Below are 14,269 nucleotides of genomic sequence, written 5' to 3'. Positions count from 1 at the left end.
AGGGCACACTGGCATGGATGGGGGAAACGCAGCCCCCCATGTGTTTGCCGCTCAATCGCGTGGATTTGAGCACATATACAATTTTCCACACCCTAGTTCCACGCCAACGTTAGAATACGAAAATCCTTATTTTCAGATATGGACAGCAGGCACTCTTAGCAGAGCATTGATGCATTACATTCGAACTGAAATGAAATCAGACAGCCAAAATAGACTGTTGGAGGCCACACCAGCGTGTATGCTAAATTACAAACGTGGGTTCACACATCAACAAGATTAAAAAAAAAAAGTAATGGCCAACTCTGCATATACACCACCCATACTAGACAAAGGCAGCAATATAACCAACCGTCGAGTAACAATATTTCTACGCGATGCACATATTATCAGACGCTGTGCCAAGCAGATTTAGAACAACTGATTTGGACATGCCCAGCATTCTAAAAGGGCAGACGGCACATTCAACGTCTACTGCAAGCCGATATGAGCGCTCTACTGAATTTAATTAGGTCAGGCCATGAAGCACAGAAAGCGCTCGCGATATATACGGTAGTCAAAGTGGCCTGTTTCTAGTAGCGTAGGAGAGGTCGCCTGACCCGTGCGAAGGCGTGACCCGAAGCTGCTCCTCACCCTTTATGCTCCTTGTCCCTTTCCCACCTCATCCGGCCAAGAGTAGCCGTTCCTTGAATAAAAGTCCCATTCATTCATTCGGATGGTTGAAGGTAAACCACACGAGATCCGAGCAGTTTATCGCGTTCTACTCTCGAAGGCGATTAAGGAACCCCAGGTGGTTGAAATTTCCGGAGCCCTCCACTTCGGCGTCTCTCATAATCGTATGGTGGTTTTGGGACGTTAACACCACATATCAATCAATCAATAAATCAATCAATCAATCAATCAATCAATCAATCAAGTATTCTTGAAGGCGAAGCTCAAGCCTCTTCCAAGTCGTTTTTTTGCTAGTGATGCACTTTATTGAAGTGAAAGCCTTTGATGCTTCATAAAATACGACCAATCACCGTAGAAGATGCGTTCGAGACGCACGAGTCTCGTTCGTTCTCTTGTAGTCCGGGCCGGGTCCAATAGGCAGTTATGCTGGTTGGACTGTTGGTTCCTGCGCGGGTGTTTCACTCCAAGTGTCTGCATTGCACGACACCAGTTTACGTTACCCCGCAGGCTCGGAGCTTCATTTCACGCCACTATGGGCATGGACAGGCTTTTGCCCTCACAACCTTTAGCAGCTTCAAGCATTATCCGTAATTTGTGCTTTATTTATTCATTTTTTTCAGAGACACAATTCAATGAGTTGGCACTGCCTTTCCATTTCTAGTGCAATTAACTGCTATCCTTCACGGGCCGACAGAAAGACCTTTCGGTCTGCCAAGGAATTCAACCAACGAGCACGGACAGTTAACCAAGCGACACTCGCTATTACGAAACTGAGAGCGCGAATTTAACCTTCCCTGCACGGTCCGCCGCACGGGAAAGCGTATGTTGTGCACGGGCGACTTCTACGCTTGAGTGGACAGTTTCTTTTCTTGTGCGTCTCACTCTCACGTGGGTCTGCAATCAAGAGTGCGTGCTCAGAGATAACGCCGCACACGCCACAGGCTTGCCAGGAAGAAAAAGTACACGATTTCCGATTAAAGAGAACCATGGGGTAGCATGCGAAGCAGCGCATGGTTCCGTTTATCACGGGCACCTTGCCCGTAGTTAAGGCGCCCTTGCAAGTGGAGCTCACCATGAATTCACTGTAGTTGTTGTTGCTCGTCCGGAACTCTTGTTGGAGCACGCATGCGTGTCCGTAGCCACGCCACGTGCGAGCACGTGCGTTCATCGCGTGTCTGCAGAATCTCCTTCCCCGGCGCCGTCACATGATTGCTGACAGTGCAAGGGGAGAGGCCACAGCGTCTTACCCAGACCCTTAGACAGGCCGGAACGCACTAGCGCGTGGGACGGGCTTGGCAGTGCTTGGGCCAGCTGTTGCGCATGCGCAGTAAGGCGTGTCGCGCGCACCGAATTGAGCTCGGTTATAAGCCGCTTCGGTCTTACACGGAAAAGTCCAATCAGTCTTAAACAGAACCAAAAAGGAGTTCTGCCTAACAGAATTGAATTCTCGAGATCTAACGTACTAAAAGCCCCATACGAATGTGAAGAACGCCGTAGTGCAATTGTGCGGACTGAGTTTGACGAACTGTGGTTCTCTAGCGTCATCTTAAATAGTTCACAAACGCGTTTGCATCACACTTTCGATGGGACAGGGCACGGAACCCAGGTGGTCGAGCTTAGCAGCGCGACTTTGGCCACTAAGCTGCCACGGTTAGTTGCTAATTGTCAGTAAATATCACCAGCATGTGCATGCATGAGTACGATTGTGGGCGCATCGGAAATTTTGAGGATGATTGCCACAAACGTGCACTTGCGCAGGTTCGGTTCCGGCTTGTGGAGGCGCGCAACCGTAGAGATCACTATAAAAACCATGTCAGCGCATGTTCAAGAACACCATGAAAATTGTCGAAATTTCTGGAAACGTCCACTACGGCTGGCCTCGTAATCGAATAATAGTTTTGGCATGCAAAATGTCAAAAACTGTTATTGAACAAACGTACCGCAAAATACAGTGTGTCTTGACGATTTTAACTTATATATGCACAGCGGTCATGCCGTAGGGGCGCAGGCCGACATTGCAGAAAGTTTTTCTGGGGGGGCGGGGGGGGCACCTTGGTTTTGGGGAGGAGGGACGTGAAATAGTCTATTCGGGAGATAGGACACGGGCTCGGTGTGTCACAGTAGCGTGCCGCAAATTCTTTTTAGGTGTTAACAAATATATCAAATCCAGGGGCGTAGCCAGAAATGTTTTTCGGGTGGGGGGGGGGGTCACACTGACCCGACTTGGGGGGAGGGGGAACACAAACAACAGATTTCCTCTGTGGCGTGACTATCGGCGGTAACTTGAGCAGATTGTGTACGTGTATTTATATCAAAGTCATGAGATCCCCCCCCCCCCCCCCCTTCCGTATGCGTATATGCTCCTATTTTTGACAAGAGAGTAAGTAAGCGTAAAGTAATAGCATTACAAAGAGGTACAGAGGTCATTTAGAGCAACGGACTCTCGTCACACTGATCAATAAACTAGTCTTCGAAAACGCAGCAGTGCGGCGACCCGCCCGATCGGAGAAGACATCGTGCCTTTAGCCCCTTCATCCTAGACCATGACTGTCTGAATAAACCAAAAAAAAAAATCGTATGTTGAGCGTAGTTGGCGTGGTCCTCGTCGGGGCGAAGTGCGTTTCACAAGGCAAGGACAGCTCCGCTTACAACGTGGAATGAGAGTGACCGCATGCCTATGGGAATTATTTCTATGTTCAGCTCCATATGTCAAGCAGTCCTGACGCACTAATAGCTTTTAGTCAACATTTCTTTAGTTTACTGCGCGCATCCACGCATGCATGAACTTCAGTGCTCGCGAATCGAAGTGCGACGCCCCCCCGCCCCCTGTTCTCCTTCCCCCCCCCCCATTTTTTCTCGGTATAAGAAATGCTATCAGCTCATCATCACGACGGCATATAGCTCTGACATAACCACTTAAGGTAATGTTAGCCGTGACACAAGTGTTCAAGTTAAAATTCTAACGGTTTGATTCGAACTGTAGAGACTTTGTAAACGAAAGTACAAGTATAAGTTAGCCCAATATTTTCGTGCTTGAATGAGCAAGTAACCAGTCTAAGCAGACTCGCGCATCCATACTATCTACGCACATTAGTTCTGGAATAATTTTCCAGCCTTTCCTATTCCTGGATTCATTTAAATCACCCGTTACATTTACCACTTGCCGGGTATCGATCCTATAGACCATAAAACTAACTTTTTTGTCCTTTTTCATCTTGGTTTTCTTCGCGCGATCAGCGAAGTCAAATGCAAGAAAAAGAGACATCCAGAAAATTTTTAACTCAACTTCTGAACTTTCATTGCTTCTAAGGAAGACGATGTATACATACAACAGTGGAGAGAGGAGTAGTAAGCGCGTCGACAATCGTTCTCCTCCTGTGACAGCGTCACTTTCAGTGCAGTGGCTGCCGAGTTCATCGCGAAAGCATCAGTAAACTAATAAGGCGTCGTCCTCTATGTTGCATCTGTATCTCGACTCTATGAAGGATGTCGTACTCGCACGCAACAGAATAGTGGATTGAATGATGCTCCCTGCTTCTTTGTTTATTGTCGTGACAGTGACTGAGGCTTATTGCCGGACACTGGGGAAGAGTTATTGCGCTTGTGACAGAGCCGGAACTCAATGAAGGTGCGCTATCTGCGTTTCCGTGCGTCGGAACATATTCAGCGTCAGCCAATCAGTGAGCGAGGCTACTGCTAGAAGCGAGCTACGGAAGAAAACAAAAGAAAGCACGTGATTTAAGTTGACTTTTACGGCGCCAGAGCTGCCGCAAAGCATGCCGTAATGCATGCCACCAATTAGAGGACTGAAGGTCAACTATGGTATAAACGGAGTTTTATCATGACAAGAACTCCTCCCTTGTCAAGATGAAAAAGCAAGGAGATGTCAAATAAAGACAAAAAAGACGTTGCGAAATAGAAAATTGACAGAACAGCTTCTGGAGGGCTATGTGGAGCATATACTGTAGATAAAGTCGGTGCGGCGAAGTTGAGATAACGAAAAAAGCTGGACTACAGAGACAGAGACGAAGCGCATCTAACAACTGAATTTAGTGAAACGAAAAGACAAAAAGAAAAAAATACAAAGGGGGGATCGGGAGAACTTCCCCGGTCCACCCTCTTCTCATTTTCTTTTTGTCTTGTGGTTGCAATAAATTCAGTTGTTAGATTCAGTTGTCGGTGGTTGTCGGTGGGTTATAGGAGCGTGCTGTGGATAAGCACACGAAACTGCTTCTAAATGTAGGCGCCAAGTTCAGTAAAGTGCCGCGCATAATGCGTTGCGAAGGCATGATCAGGCGCCCTGCGCAGCATGAATCAATGACTGCGTTTCACGACGCAAGAGTGGAACTGTGTTTCACAACGCAAGTTTGCATGGTTCAGAATCCCTGTTTTGTTTCAAAGGCCAACAGAGGGTAGCTCTGTCGGCCTTCAAAGTTTCACGACATATTAGAGATGACCACGTTATTAAAATTATATTCAAGAAACAGTGCCGTAGCGGACATGGAACGAAAGATTGATGGGCAGCTGATTAAAAATGCAGCCTAACTTACGCACACGTGCTGTTTTTATCAGGTGTTTAGATGTAGTTTTTTCTTTCTCTTACGTGTATATTTTCAATCTCTGATATTTAAACGTTTGTTGGAAGTTCAGCGCTCGTGCCTGTCATAGTTACGCCTTTTTTGTAGCAAGTTTCACGCTATAAAGCTTGTAATCATGAATTACTTGCTACACCGAAGCAGTGCCTTTCTTGAAGGACAGAGAGAGAGATAAATAGAGAGGAAAGGCAGGGAGGTTAACCAAGCTTGGCTCGGTTGGCTACCCTACACTTGGGGTGGGGGAAAAGGGGAATAATAGAACGAAAAGAGACAGAAAAGAAGAGGAGTAAGAAAGAGAAGCATAAATAGTCAGCTCGAAACTACACAGCACGGCCTCGCACAGTTCTTTCACAAGCGGTCGTGAAGTTTGGTGTTCCTTAAAAAGTACAAGAGGGCTTTCGTGGCTTTGCGCGTATGGGAAGCCGTTGGCCAAGGTCCCAGGATCTTCTCTTCTGTAAGCGGCCGTGAATCCAGCTGACAGAGCTTGGCTTCCATAATACGTCGTTCGGTCTGGTATGCCGGGCAATGACATAGAATGTGCTCAAGCGTTTCCTCGCAGGCGCAGATGTTGCATGCCGAAGTGCTCGCCATTCCAAGGAGACGAGAGTACGAATTCGTAAATGCCACGCCCAACCTCATACGACACAGTAAAGTTTCAGCGCATCGTGGGAACCCGGATGGCAAACGAAGTTGCAAGTTTGGGTCGATCGAATACAGGTGCGTGTTGGAGAAACCCTGCGTATTCCATTGTAGGAGAGATATACGGCGAGCAAGTGATTGTAGTAGCCTTGCAGTGTCCGTTCTCAAGAGTGGTATGGGCGTGCGCTGGTCTTGGTCATGAGCCGATCGAGCAGCTTCATCTGCGCGGTCATTGCCAACGATTCCGCAATGACTTGGCAACCACTGAAATACAATATCGTGACCTTCCGCGAGCGCTTCGTGGTAGTCGTGCCTTATCTGATATACTGATTGTTCATGTAGCCCGTGCTGCAGAACAAACCGTAGTGACTGTAAGGCTGACCTGGAGTCGCAAAAGATGGCCCATTGGTTAGGTTCCTGGTGAAGAATGTACTTTACTGCACCTTGAAGTGCTGCGAGCTCTGCTGCTGTCGACGTCATGGTGTGAGAAAACTTGTACTGAAGCAACACATTTTCAGATGGAACAACCACTGCTCCTGTGGAGCTGTTGGAATTAGTGGAGCCATCGGTGTAAACATGTATGCGGTCGAAGTACCTTTCGTCCAACAGATGCAAAGCCAGTTGCTTCAGGGCTAGCGTTGACATGCGTGCCTTCTTAAAGATTCCAGGAACTGATAAGCGCACGTCAGGTTGACGAAGACTCCATGGCGCGGTTGCTGGATGCATGGCAAGTTTGAAGCCAGGCGGTAGTATGTCCTGATGTTTTGTCACGATACCGCAGTACGAAGAATGGGGCCTCCGAGCTGTCAAACACGCTAAATGATGTGACGGTAGCCGTGATAAATGCCGAATGTGCGCTCTCAGCGTCTCGACAATGATGTGCGTTGTGACCGGTTGTTCTTGTGCAATAGCAATAGTTGACACTGTCGATGAGCATCTTGGAAGACCAAGGCATGTCCGAAGTGCTTGGGCTTGTACGCTTTGCAGTGCACGGATGTTAGTCTTACACGTGTTGGACAGGACCGGAAGACTGTACCGGAAAGTTCCGAGAAAGAGGGCTGTATAAAGCTGCAACATGGAGTGCACGGATGGGCCCCATGATTTTCCGGTGACGAACTTGAATACATTCTCAATGCCAATGAGCTTTTTCTTCAGGTATGTGACATGCGGGCTCCAGGTTAGGTCACGATCTACGATGACGCCTAAGAATCTATGAGTGCTCTTATATGGGATTGATGTGCCATCGATGCACAATGAGTAGAAAGACATCGGTTTGCGTGTAAACGCCACCGCTGCGCATTTTTCTGTGGCGATAGTCAAACCTTGCTGGCGAAGGTATGTCGATGTCATTGTTGCCGCTTTCTGTATTCTTGCGCGCACTTGAGGTCTTGTCACGCCGGACGCCCAAATGCAGATATCGTCAGCGTAGAGAGATACATAAGCCGTCTGTGGCAGCATTTCAGTGAGCCCCACGAGAACCAGGTTGAAAAGTGTAGGACTCAAAACACCGCCTTGTGGCACCCCACGACTTGTGAAATACTTATTCGTAGACCCATCTTCAGTCAAAACGAACATAGATCTCTTTGTGAGGTAGCTTCTTACCCATCGAAAGACACGACCTCCAAGTTCAGCTGCTTCAAGAGCATTGAGAACAGCCTCGTGGGTCACGTTGTCATAGGCACCCTTCACGTCTAAGAACAGAGCTACCGACAGCCGCTTCTGAGCTTTCTGATGCTGAACAGAGGTCACTAAGTCAATAACGCTATCAACTGAGGACCGACCTCGTCGAAAACCAGCCATAGCATCAGGATAGATGTTATAATGTTCCAGGTACCATTCCATGCGTGTAAGCAGCATCCTCTCCATGACCTTGCCAACGCAGCTTGCTAGTGCTATAGGCCGGTATGATGCCAAATCGAATGAAGACTTTCCGGGCTTCAGCAAAGGCACCAGGCGACTACACTTCCACTCATCAGGCACCATTCCATCATGCCAAGACTTATTGAAAATGTCCGGGAGACAGCGCTGTGCCTTCGGGCCTAGGTGACGTAGGGCAGTATAGGTCACTCCATCCGGACCTGGGGACGATGAGCGTCTGCATGTGTTCAATGCCGCATGAAGTTCTTCCATGGTGAACGCAACCTCCATTTGCTGATCTCGTGCGACTGGAACATCCTGTGGCATTAGATCGATCGGTATAGAGATGTCGCCGGCGATCTTTGCACAAAATTCCCCAGAAACATCAAGCTGTGAGCGACGTTGATGTAGCGCCAGAGCGGCGAAGGGGTAACGCTGTTGCGGATGCGAGTGAATACCTCGAAGAGTCCTCCATACGGGAGACAAGGGCTTTCAAGGGTCTAGCGAGTCACAAAAATTCTTCCACCGTTGTTCATGAAGTTTGTGCATTCGACGCTGGATTTTTTTCTGAATGCGTCTGGATTCTCTGAGGTCAGAGATAGATTTCGTGCGTCTGTATCGTCTTTCGGCACGTCGGCGGACCACTCTAAGTTGTTCCAACTCTTGGTCGAGTGCCGTGCGTCTCGATTCTTTAGAACATATCTTCGTAGAAGTCTCCATTGCACAACTAATCACTTCTTCAATGGATTCCGGTGGTCCGTGCATGCACTTGCTCTCCACTGATATCTGAAACTCTTCCCAGTCAATAAGTCTTGAGTGTCCAGGGGAAGGAGAATTGTCCAAACCTCTGACTGTCACGTACGTGGGGATATGGTCGCTGCCACGTGTTTCAATATCTGCGAACCATTGGACTTTCGTGACAATGCTATGCGACACTAATGTCAAGTCCAGACAACTGCTGTAAGTTACTCCTCGGAGATAAGTAGGGCTGCCGTCGTTCAGCACCTGAAGCCCGTGCTCTGATGCGAGATCAACTAGGTCCGTGCCTTTTCGATTTGTCCTGATGCTTCCCCACAATGGATGATGGGCGTTGAAGTCACCCATCAATATCCAAGGCGCTGGAGTCGTTGCAAATATACCATTCAAGATTTGTTGATCTAGTCGACCTGACGGTGCTATATATGCGCCTATCAGTGTAAACGACAACTTCTTCTTTTTAACATATAGACACACGTAGTGATTTCCATTGTGAGAATCTACTCTTTGGAGAACATAAGTGAGTTCTTTACGGATGTACACAGCAACTTGACTTCGCTCAATGCACGTTGAAGAAATGAACGATTCATAGCCCGACAGACGAGGTAGTTTTGAAAAATGCGGTTCACAAATGATGATGATGGGAAACTTATTTTCGAAAATGAATTGTCGGAACTCAGGCATTCTTGACTGTAGACCTCTTGCGTTCCACTGAATTATGGAAGCACGCTTGACTTTTTCTCGGAAAGGCTGATGCGGTCTATGGTGCGCCATCTTGTTACTGAAGTCCGGCAAGAACTGGTTCTAGTGTGTCCAAGATTTGCAGCGCGCATTTAGCGGCAGGGATCTGTAGACTATCCAATAGAGTGCGAATAACACTCATGAACGACTTCAGTACAAAAAAGACTTGTACCTCTTGGGCGGACAGACTGCCTGCTGGGGGCATATTCGTTGTTGACTGTCGATATTGCGGTTCCGTAGACACGTGTAACCGCGGTAAAGTGGGCCAGTCAGAGCCGGATGTTCTCTGTAGCGCCACAGTGTCTTCCGGTACCTCTGGACGTACTCCACCTGGTGGCGGGGGCGGTGGAGGTCTCTGTGGTCGTGGCGGCGGTGGTGGTGGCGGTGGCGGCGTTAGTGAAGGCACCTTCGGCACAGGACTGCTTTTTCTTTTCTTCGAGCACCGCTGTCGACGGGAACGCCGTCGTTGAACAACCGTTACCGCTTCCTTTCGTGAGGTTCCGTCTTTTACCATTTGTCTCAGAATGCTCCTCTCTTTCTTCAGTACTGGGCAGTCTTTGGACGAGGTCTCGTGGTTGCCGTTGCAGTTGCTGCATTTTAGGAGAGTTGCTTGGCAAGCCTCTGCTTTGTGGGGTCCGGCACAACGTGGGCATGCTTGCTTGTTGTTGCACACAGCACTAACATGACCCAGTTTTAGACAGTTGTGGCACTGTAGTGGTCTTGGGATGTATGGTCGGACAACGTGACGAAAATGACCAACCTTTACATGTGATGAGATGCAATCACCTTTGAAGGTCACCTTGATGCAACGGGATTTGCCAAGCCGGCATACTTGCAATATGTCCGTTGCCCCAGTAGCTGGCTTTATCAGAACAGGAAGGTCTGCGTTCGGTATGGAAACATCAACGTCATAAATGACGCCTGTCGTCGTGTCACTATCCTGCGGAATGTAAGTTCTCAGATAGATGCCTCCAAGCTCAGTGACAGTTCGCAGGGTATGTAGCGCAGCCGGGTGCTCAACGTCTATGGCCAGGATATTCTTCCGTGGGTAGAGTCTAATATCCTTTATCTCATTAGGCACGATAGCTTCGAGACGCGCTGATATCACTTGCCTGTTCATGTTCTTCAGGTTGATCGAAGAGTCGACAGGAACAAAAAGTATGGTATGGCGTTCAGAACTGCACGCCGCCTTCACGGTAGAGACGCTAGCTGGCGAAGACGCGCCGACCATTCTTCTTTTAGCTTTACGCTTCACTGCAGGGATGAAATCTTCGTCGCTGTCTTCACTACTCGCCGTGTACAGTTCAGTGCTGTCACTGGTGCTGTCGTCCTCCCGGCTGTTACGCTTCCTTGAGGTTGACGTCGAAGGTGACGCCAAGTCCGGATTGCGTACGGTGGAGCCTGGATCCATCGCTGCCCGCAGGAGAGCGATGATCCTCGGATAAAACGTAAATTCACACAAAAAACACCAAACGAAATAGGCAGCGTTCGGTAGAAATACACTTCTTGAAGGAAATATGTATGTGAGTGCTGACTGTGGATTTATCGAATGAGAACATACCTCCGCTTGGAAGTGTTCGTCTTTGTTGTCTTTCTGTTCATTGCTCGCTACTGTGCTGGCCATTGAACATGGATCAGAAACGAGCGCAATCTCCATCTTTGCTTCTTAACACCAACCAGGAGTCTTTTCGACGCGTGAAAACACAAATACTCAAAAAAAACATATAGAATGATACGGAGAGAACAGAACACGCTTTTCAAAAAGTGTGGGTCACGGGAAATACGTCTTTTTTTGTTTGTTTAACCAGATTTTCAATGGAGACTACGCTTCTTGTGATGTGCTTACGCTGTGATGCGATTCAGTTCCCAAGTGACGAGATATTCTTTCAAATAATCTATTTAAAGCTCTCGGTCAAATGATACCGATTACTAAAGGAGCTATAGAAATGTAATTAGTGAGACAATGGTTCAGTGTTCGATTGAGGCGTGGCTGCCTTTGTTCTCACTTTACAATTTTTCTCTACTTGTTAATTCTGTATGTGGGTTATTGAAGAGCATCCCTTACCATATTTGGAATTCTTCATTTTTATTTATCTATTTCTCTTTCTGTTTTGTGTACAGCCTACATTTCCCCACCCCTGCGCAGGGTAGCAAACGGGTTACTTCAACCAGATTAACCATCCTGCGTTTGCCTTTTAATCTATTTCTCTCTTTTCGAGTTACGTGCATTTCAGTTTGATACAACGGCAACTAATAAAATAATAAACCTATTAGTACACATCGGGTTCTTGTACAGTCGCCCAAATCTTTAACTGTTGTATCTTGCACGATCAAAAGTTCTTACTGTGTGTGTTCGCCGCATCCCAGAATTAGGTTTCAAAAGTGGTGAGGTCTAGCGCATGCCGTAGAAATCCGAACCCCCCCCCCCCCCCCCCCCATTTGTTTTGATCAACGTTCCATCCGTCATATCGCGCTGACAGACCAGAAAGTCGCCGCTGCGTAGGATTGTCAACAATTTGTGCGGCTGTACTCGAATATCGAAGTTTTCAGTATAGTTCTGCGTGTTTCGGCTGCTGTTATCTTACTTGAGGAATATAAGCCGACCTCCGTCGCCGGCGATCTGCCACATGTTGCCGAAGCCTCCCAAGTGGTAGACGCCCTGCGAACAATAAAGAACACCAGAAGGGGAGTACTTTGGCATCGCTGGAATCTTGATGGGCAAGGTTTCGTTGCACGCACTTGGAATGAAAACCACGCATTTGTTCCAAACAGTCCAGCATTTTGATCAGGTTCTGATAGGCGTGCCGCCATGTCTTGTACGATGCTACATTACGAAAAAGAATGACAGGGAAACTGTACATACCCAAGGGCCCAGGAAACTTGAGAACAACACTGGAAGAAAACATTGCTGTTATTTGCACTTCATGCAAACACAAACTATGTTTCTTTCTTGAGCCTTCTATCTGATGGTTATGATGATGATTTGAGGCTGATCCCTTTGTATAGGGCGGGCAAAATTATTTGTCACCACCCCCCCCCCTCAAAACAGTAAATTAAATAAAATAAGATACTCTTAAGGCGTACAGACCCCGTACTAAATCGTAGTTCGTTTGCAGGAATTTAATTTTTGTCTACGTAAATCAATACCACTGCGTAACGCAACCCCACTGCACCATGTCTTGATAAAATGTTACTGTATATGCTACCGAACAGATAAAGTAACTCTATTCTATTATAAGGAGCCTTCATGGGCCTGCCTTAGGCCCACACATGAAGGCTTCCTATATTAAGATAGTCCTATATTAGAATAGGAAGCCTTCATGTCCGCGTCTGAGGCGCTCACACGAAGACTTTCTATCGATATAGCTTGATAAGCATGGCGGCACCATCTATGAGCTGCGTATATAGGACATCGTGAGCGCTAACGAGCGCCGACAGTCAGCGCCGCCGCGTTCAACCAACTCTGTAAGTCCGTGACCTCAAACTTTCTCCACAGTGGCAGTTTGCGGAACAGAAGACACGTGTAAACGATCAGACGCCGCGTTTTACGCAACTGAGCGTTAAAGAGACGTCAACGTGAAAAACGAGTTTTTCTCGCATTACTAAATTACCACTTTCACAATGTCGCAGGCACAGATTTAGCCGCTGTATGACGCTCGTCAAGCAAAAAAAAAAAGCGCGTAAAAGTTGAACAGAGGCGGCAATGCTACTTTGAAATTGCCGCACCTGCTCGCCGTTACGTCGTAGATTATGACGGCACTTACAAGCCTGCGGTATCGGTGAACGTGAGGTAAATTTCCAGTAAACGTTACCTACATTTACGGCAAAAAGGGGAAGTACATTGTCCTTTCAGGGGTACTATAGACTTAACCTACCTAAACTCGGGATTTTTCGTGTTTAGTCAATGTGGTGGTCATAGTCCTCTCAGACGCCACCTATGAAACTTTTGCCTGGAAATGTGTGGAATTGTCACAGCATGATTTTAAGGCCCTCTGTATTATATTATAACAGCAATAATTTTATTATACATTGATTCATGCATTTTATAGCAATTATTTGAAAGTAAGCTTTAATTAAATGTTAACTTATCCTGAAGACAATCATGGTTGGTTCTTGTATATATGGAACAAAATCTCAAACTAGAAGTACAGTGCAAATTGGTTTCTGGTTTGGTTGATATTGAGGAAAAAAAAGATATTTCGACGTTGCTCTTGGGAAGGGCCTCGTGGAATGACTCGTGGACTTCGTAGAGCTTTCAGAAAATTGCTTACGTGCAACAGTACGACAAAAACTGCAGTTAAATGAAGACAAGTTTATTAGGAAGGAGGTTTATTTCATTTAAACTCCATCGTATCGTGCACGTTTGTAGCCCCTAGTTGACACAACTAGCAAAAACAAGTGATGTACAGAACTTTGTACAAAGCGTCTGAGAGGCCGAAGGAGAAAAATACTGAAATTCGGTACGTTCCATGGTTATTCGATAAGAACGAATGCGCAAAATTCAAACGAGTAATCATATTCCGGCCCTCATTTCCTTGTCTTGTATTAATCACATGACAGTTATATTGACGACAGTGAAGTTTCCAAACAATATTCCGACCCTATAAATTGAGTTGTTCTTTCGGTATAGCGTTTCCTTAAGTCACGGACGAAGAATAGTTGAAGCTTCGCAGTTACACTCATTGCAACGGCAGGCGTTAAAAGTGCTGCTCCGTTGGTTATCGGTGAATAAGCGTTGTCATGCACTGAGCGTCAAGTGTGTTTGTTAGCATAGTTGGTACTTGCCTAATGACATATTTTAGCAACGAAATAGCACATACTCATAGTAAAGCAACAAAGCAAGAAACAGCCAGCCACATGTTGTTCTGTGTTTCTTTACTCGGCGTGTACGTGTGCTGTTTCGTGGCTAAAATATGTCATTGAGCGTAAAGTGAGAGATTCCGAAACAAGGAACCGGTGAGAGCCGGGGCTGCTTGCTGCTTTTTTTTTTTCAGTGTGTGGAAGTTACAGGA

General features: G+C 46.9%; 1 protein-coding gene across 1 annotated transcript in view; it reads right to left on the bottom strand.

Moving 5' to 3' along the window:
* LOC119174331 (sodium-coupled monocarboxylate transporter 2) overlaps positions 1-14,269 on the bottom strand; it is a 76,862-nt gene that overhangs the window by 40,709 nt on the left and 21,884 nt on the right. The window contains exon 6 of the mRNA XM_037425188.2: positions 11,843-11,916. Coding sequence (XP_037281085.2) covers positions 11,843-11,916 — 74 coding nt within the window. The remainder of the gene's footprint in view (positions 1-11,842; positions 11,917-14,269) is intronic.

The sequence above is a fragment of the Rhipicephalus microplus genome, chromosome 5, assembly GCF_043290135.1.
Source record: "Rhipicephalus microplus isolate Deutch F79 chromosome 5, USDA_Rmic, whole genome shotgun sequence".
NCBI classification, from domain to species: Eukaryota; Metazoa; Arthropoda; class Arachnida; order Ixodida; family Ixodidae; genus Rhipicephalus; species Rhipicephalus microplus.
This window is presented reverse-complemented; position numbering and strand designations above follow the sequence as displayed.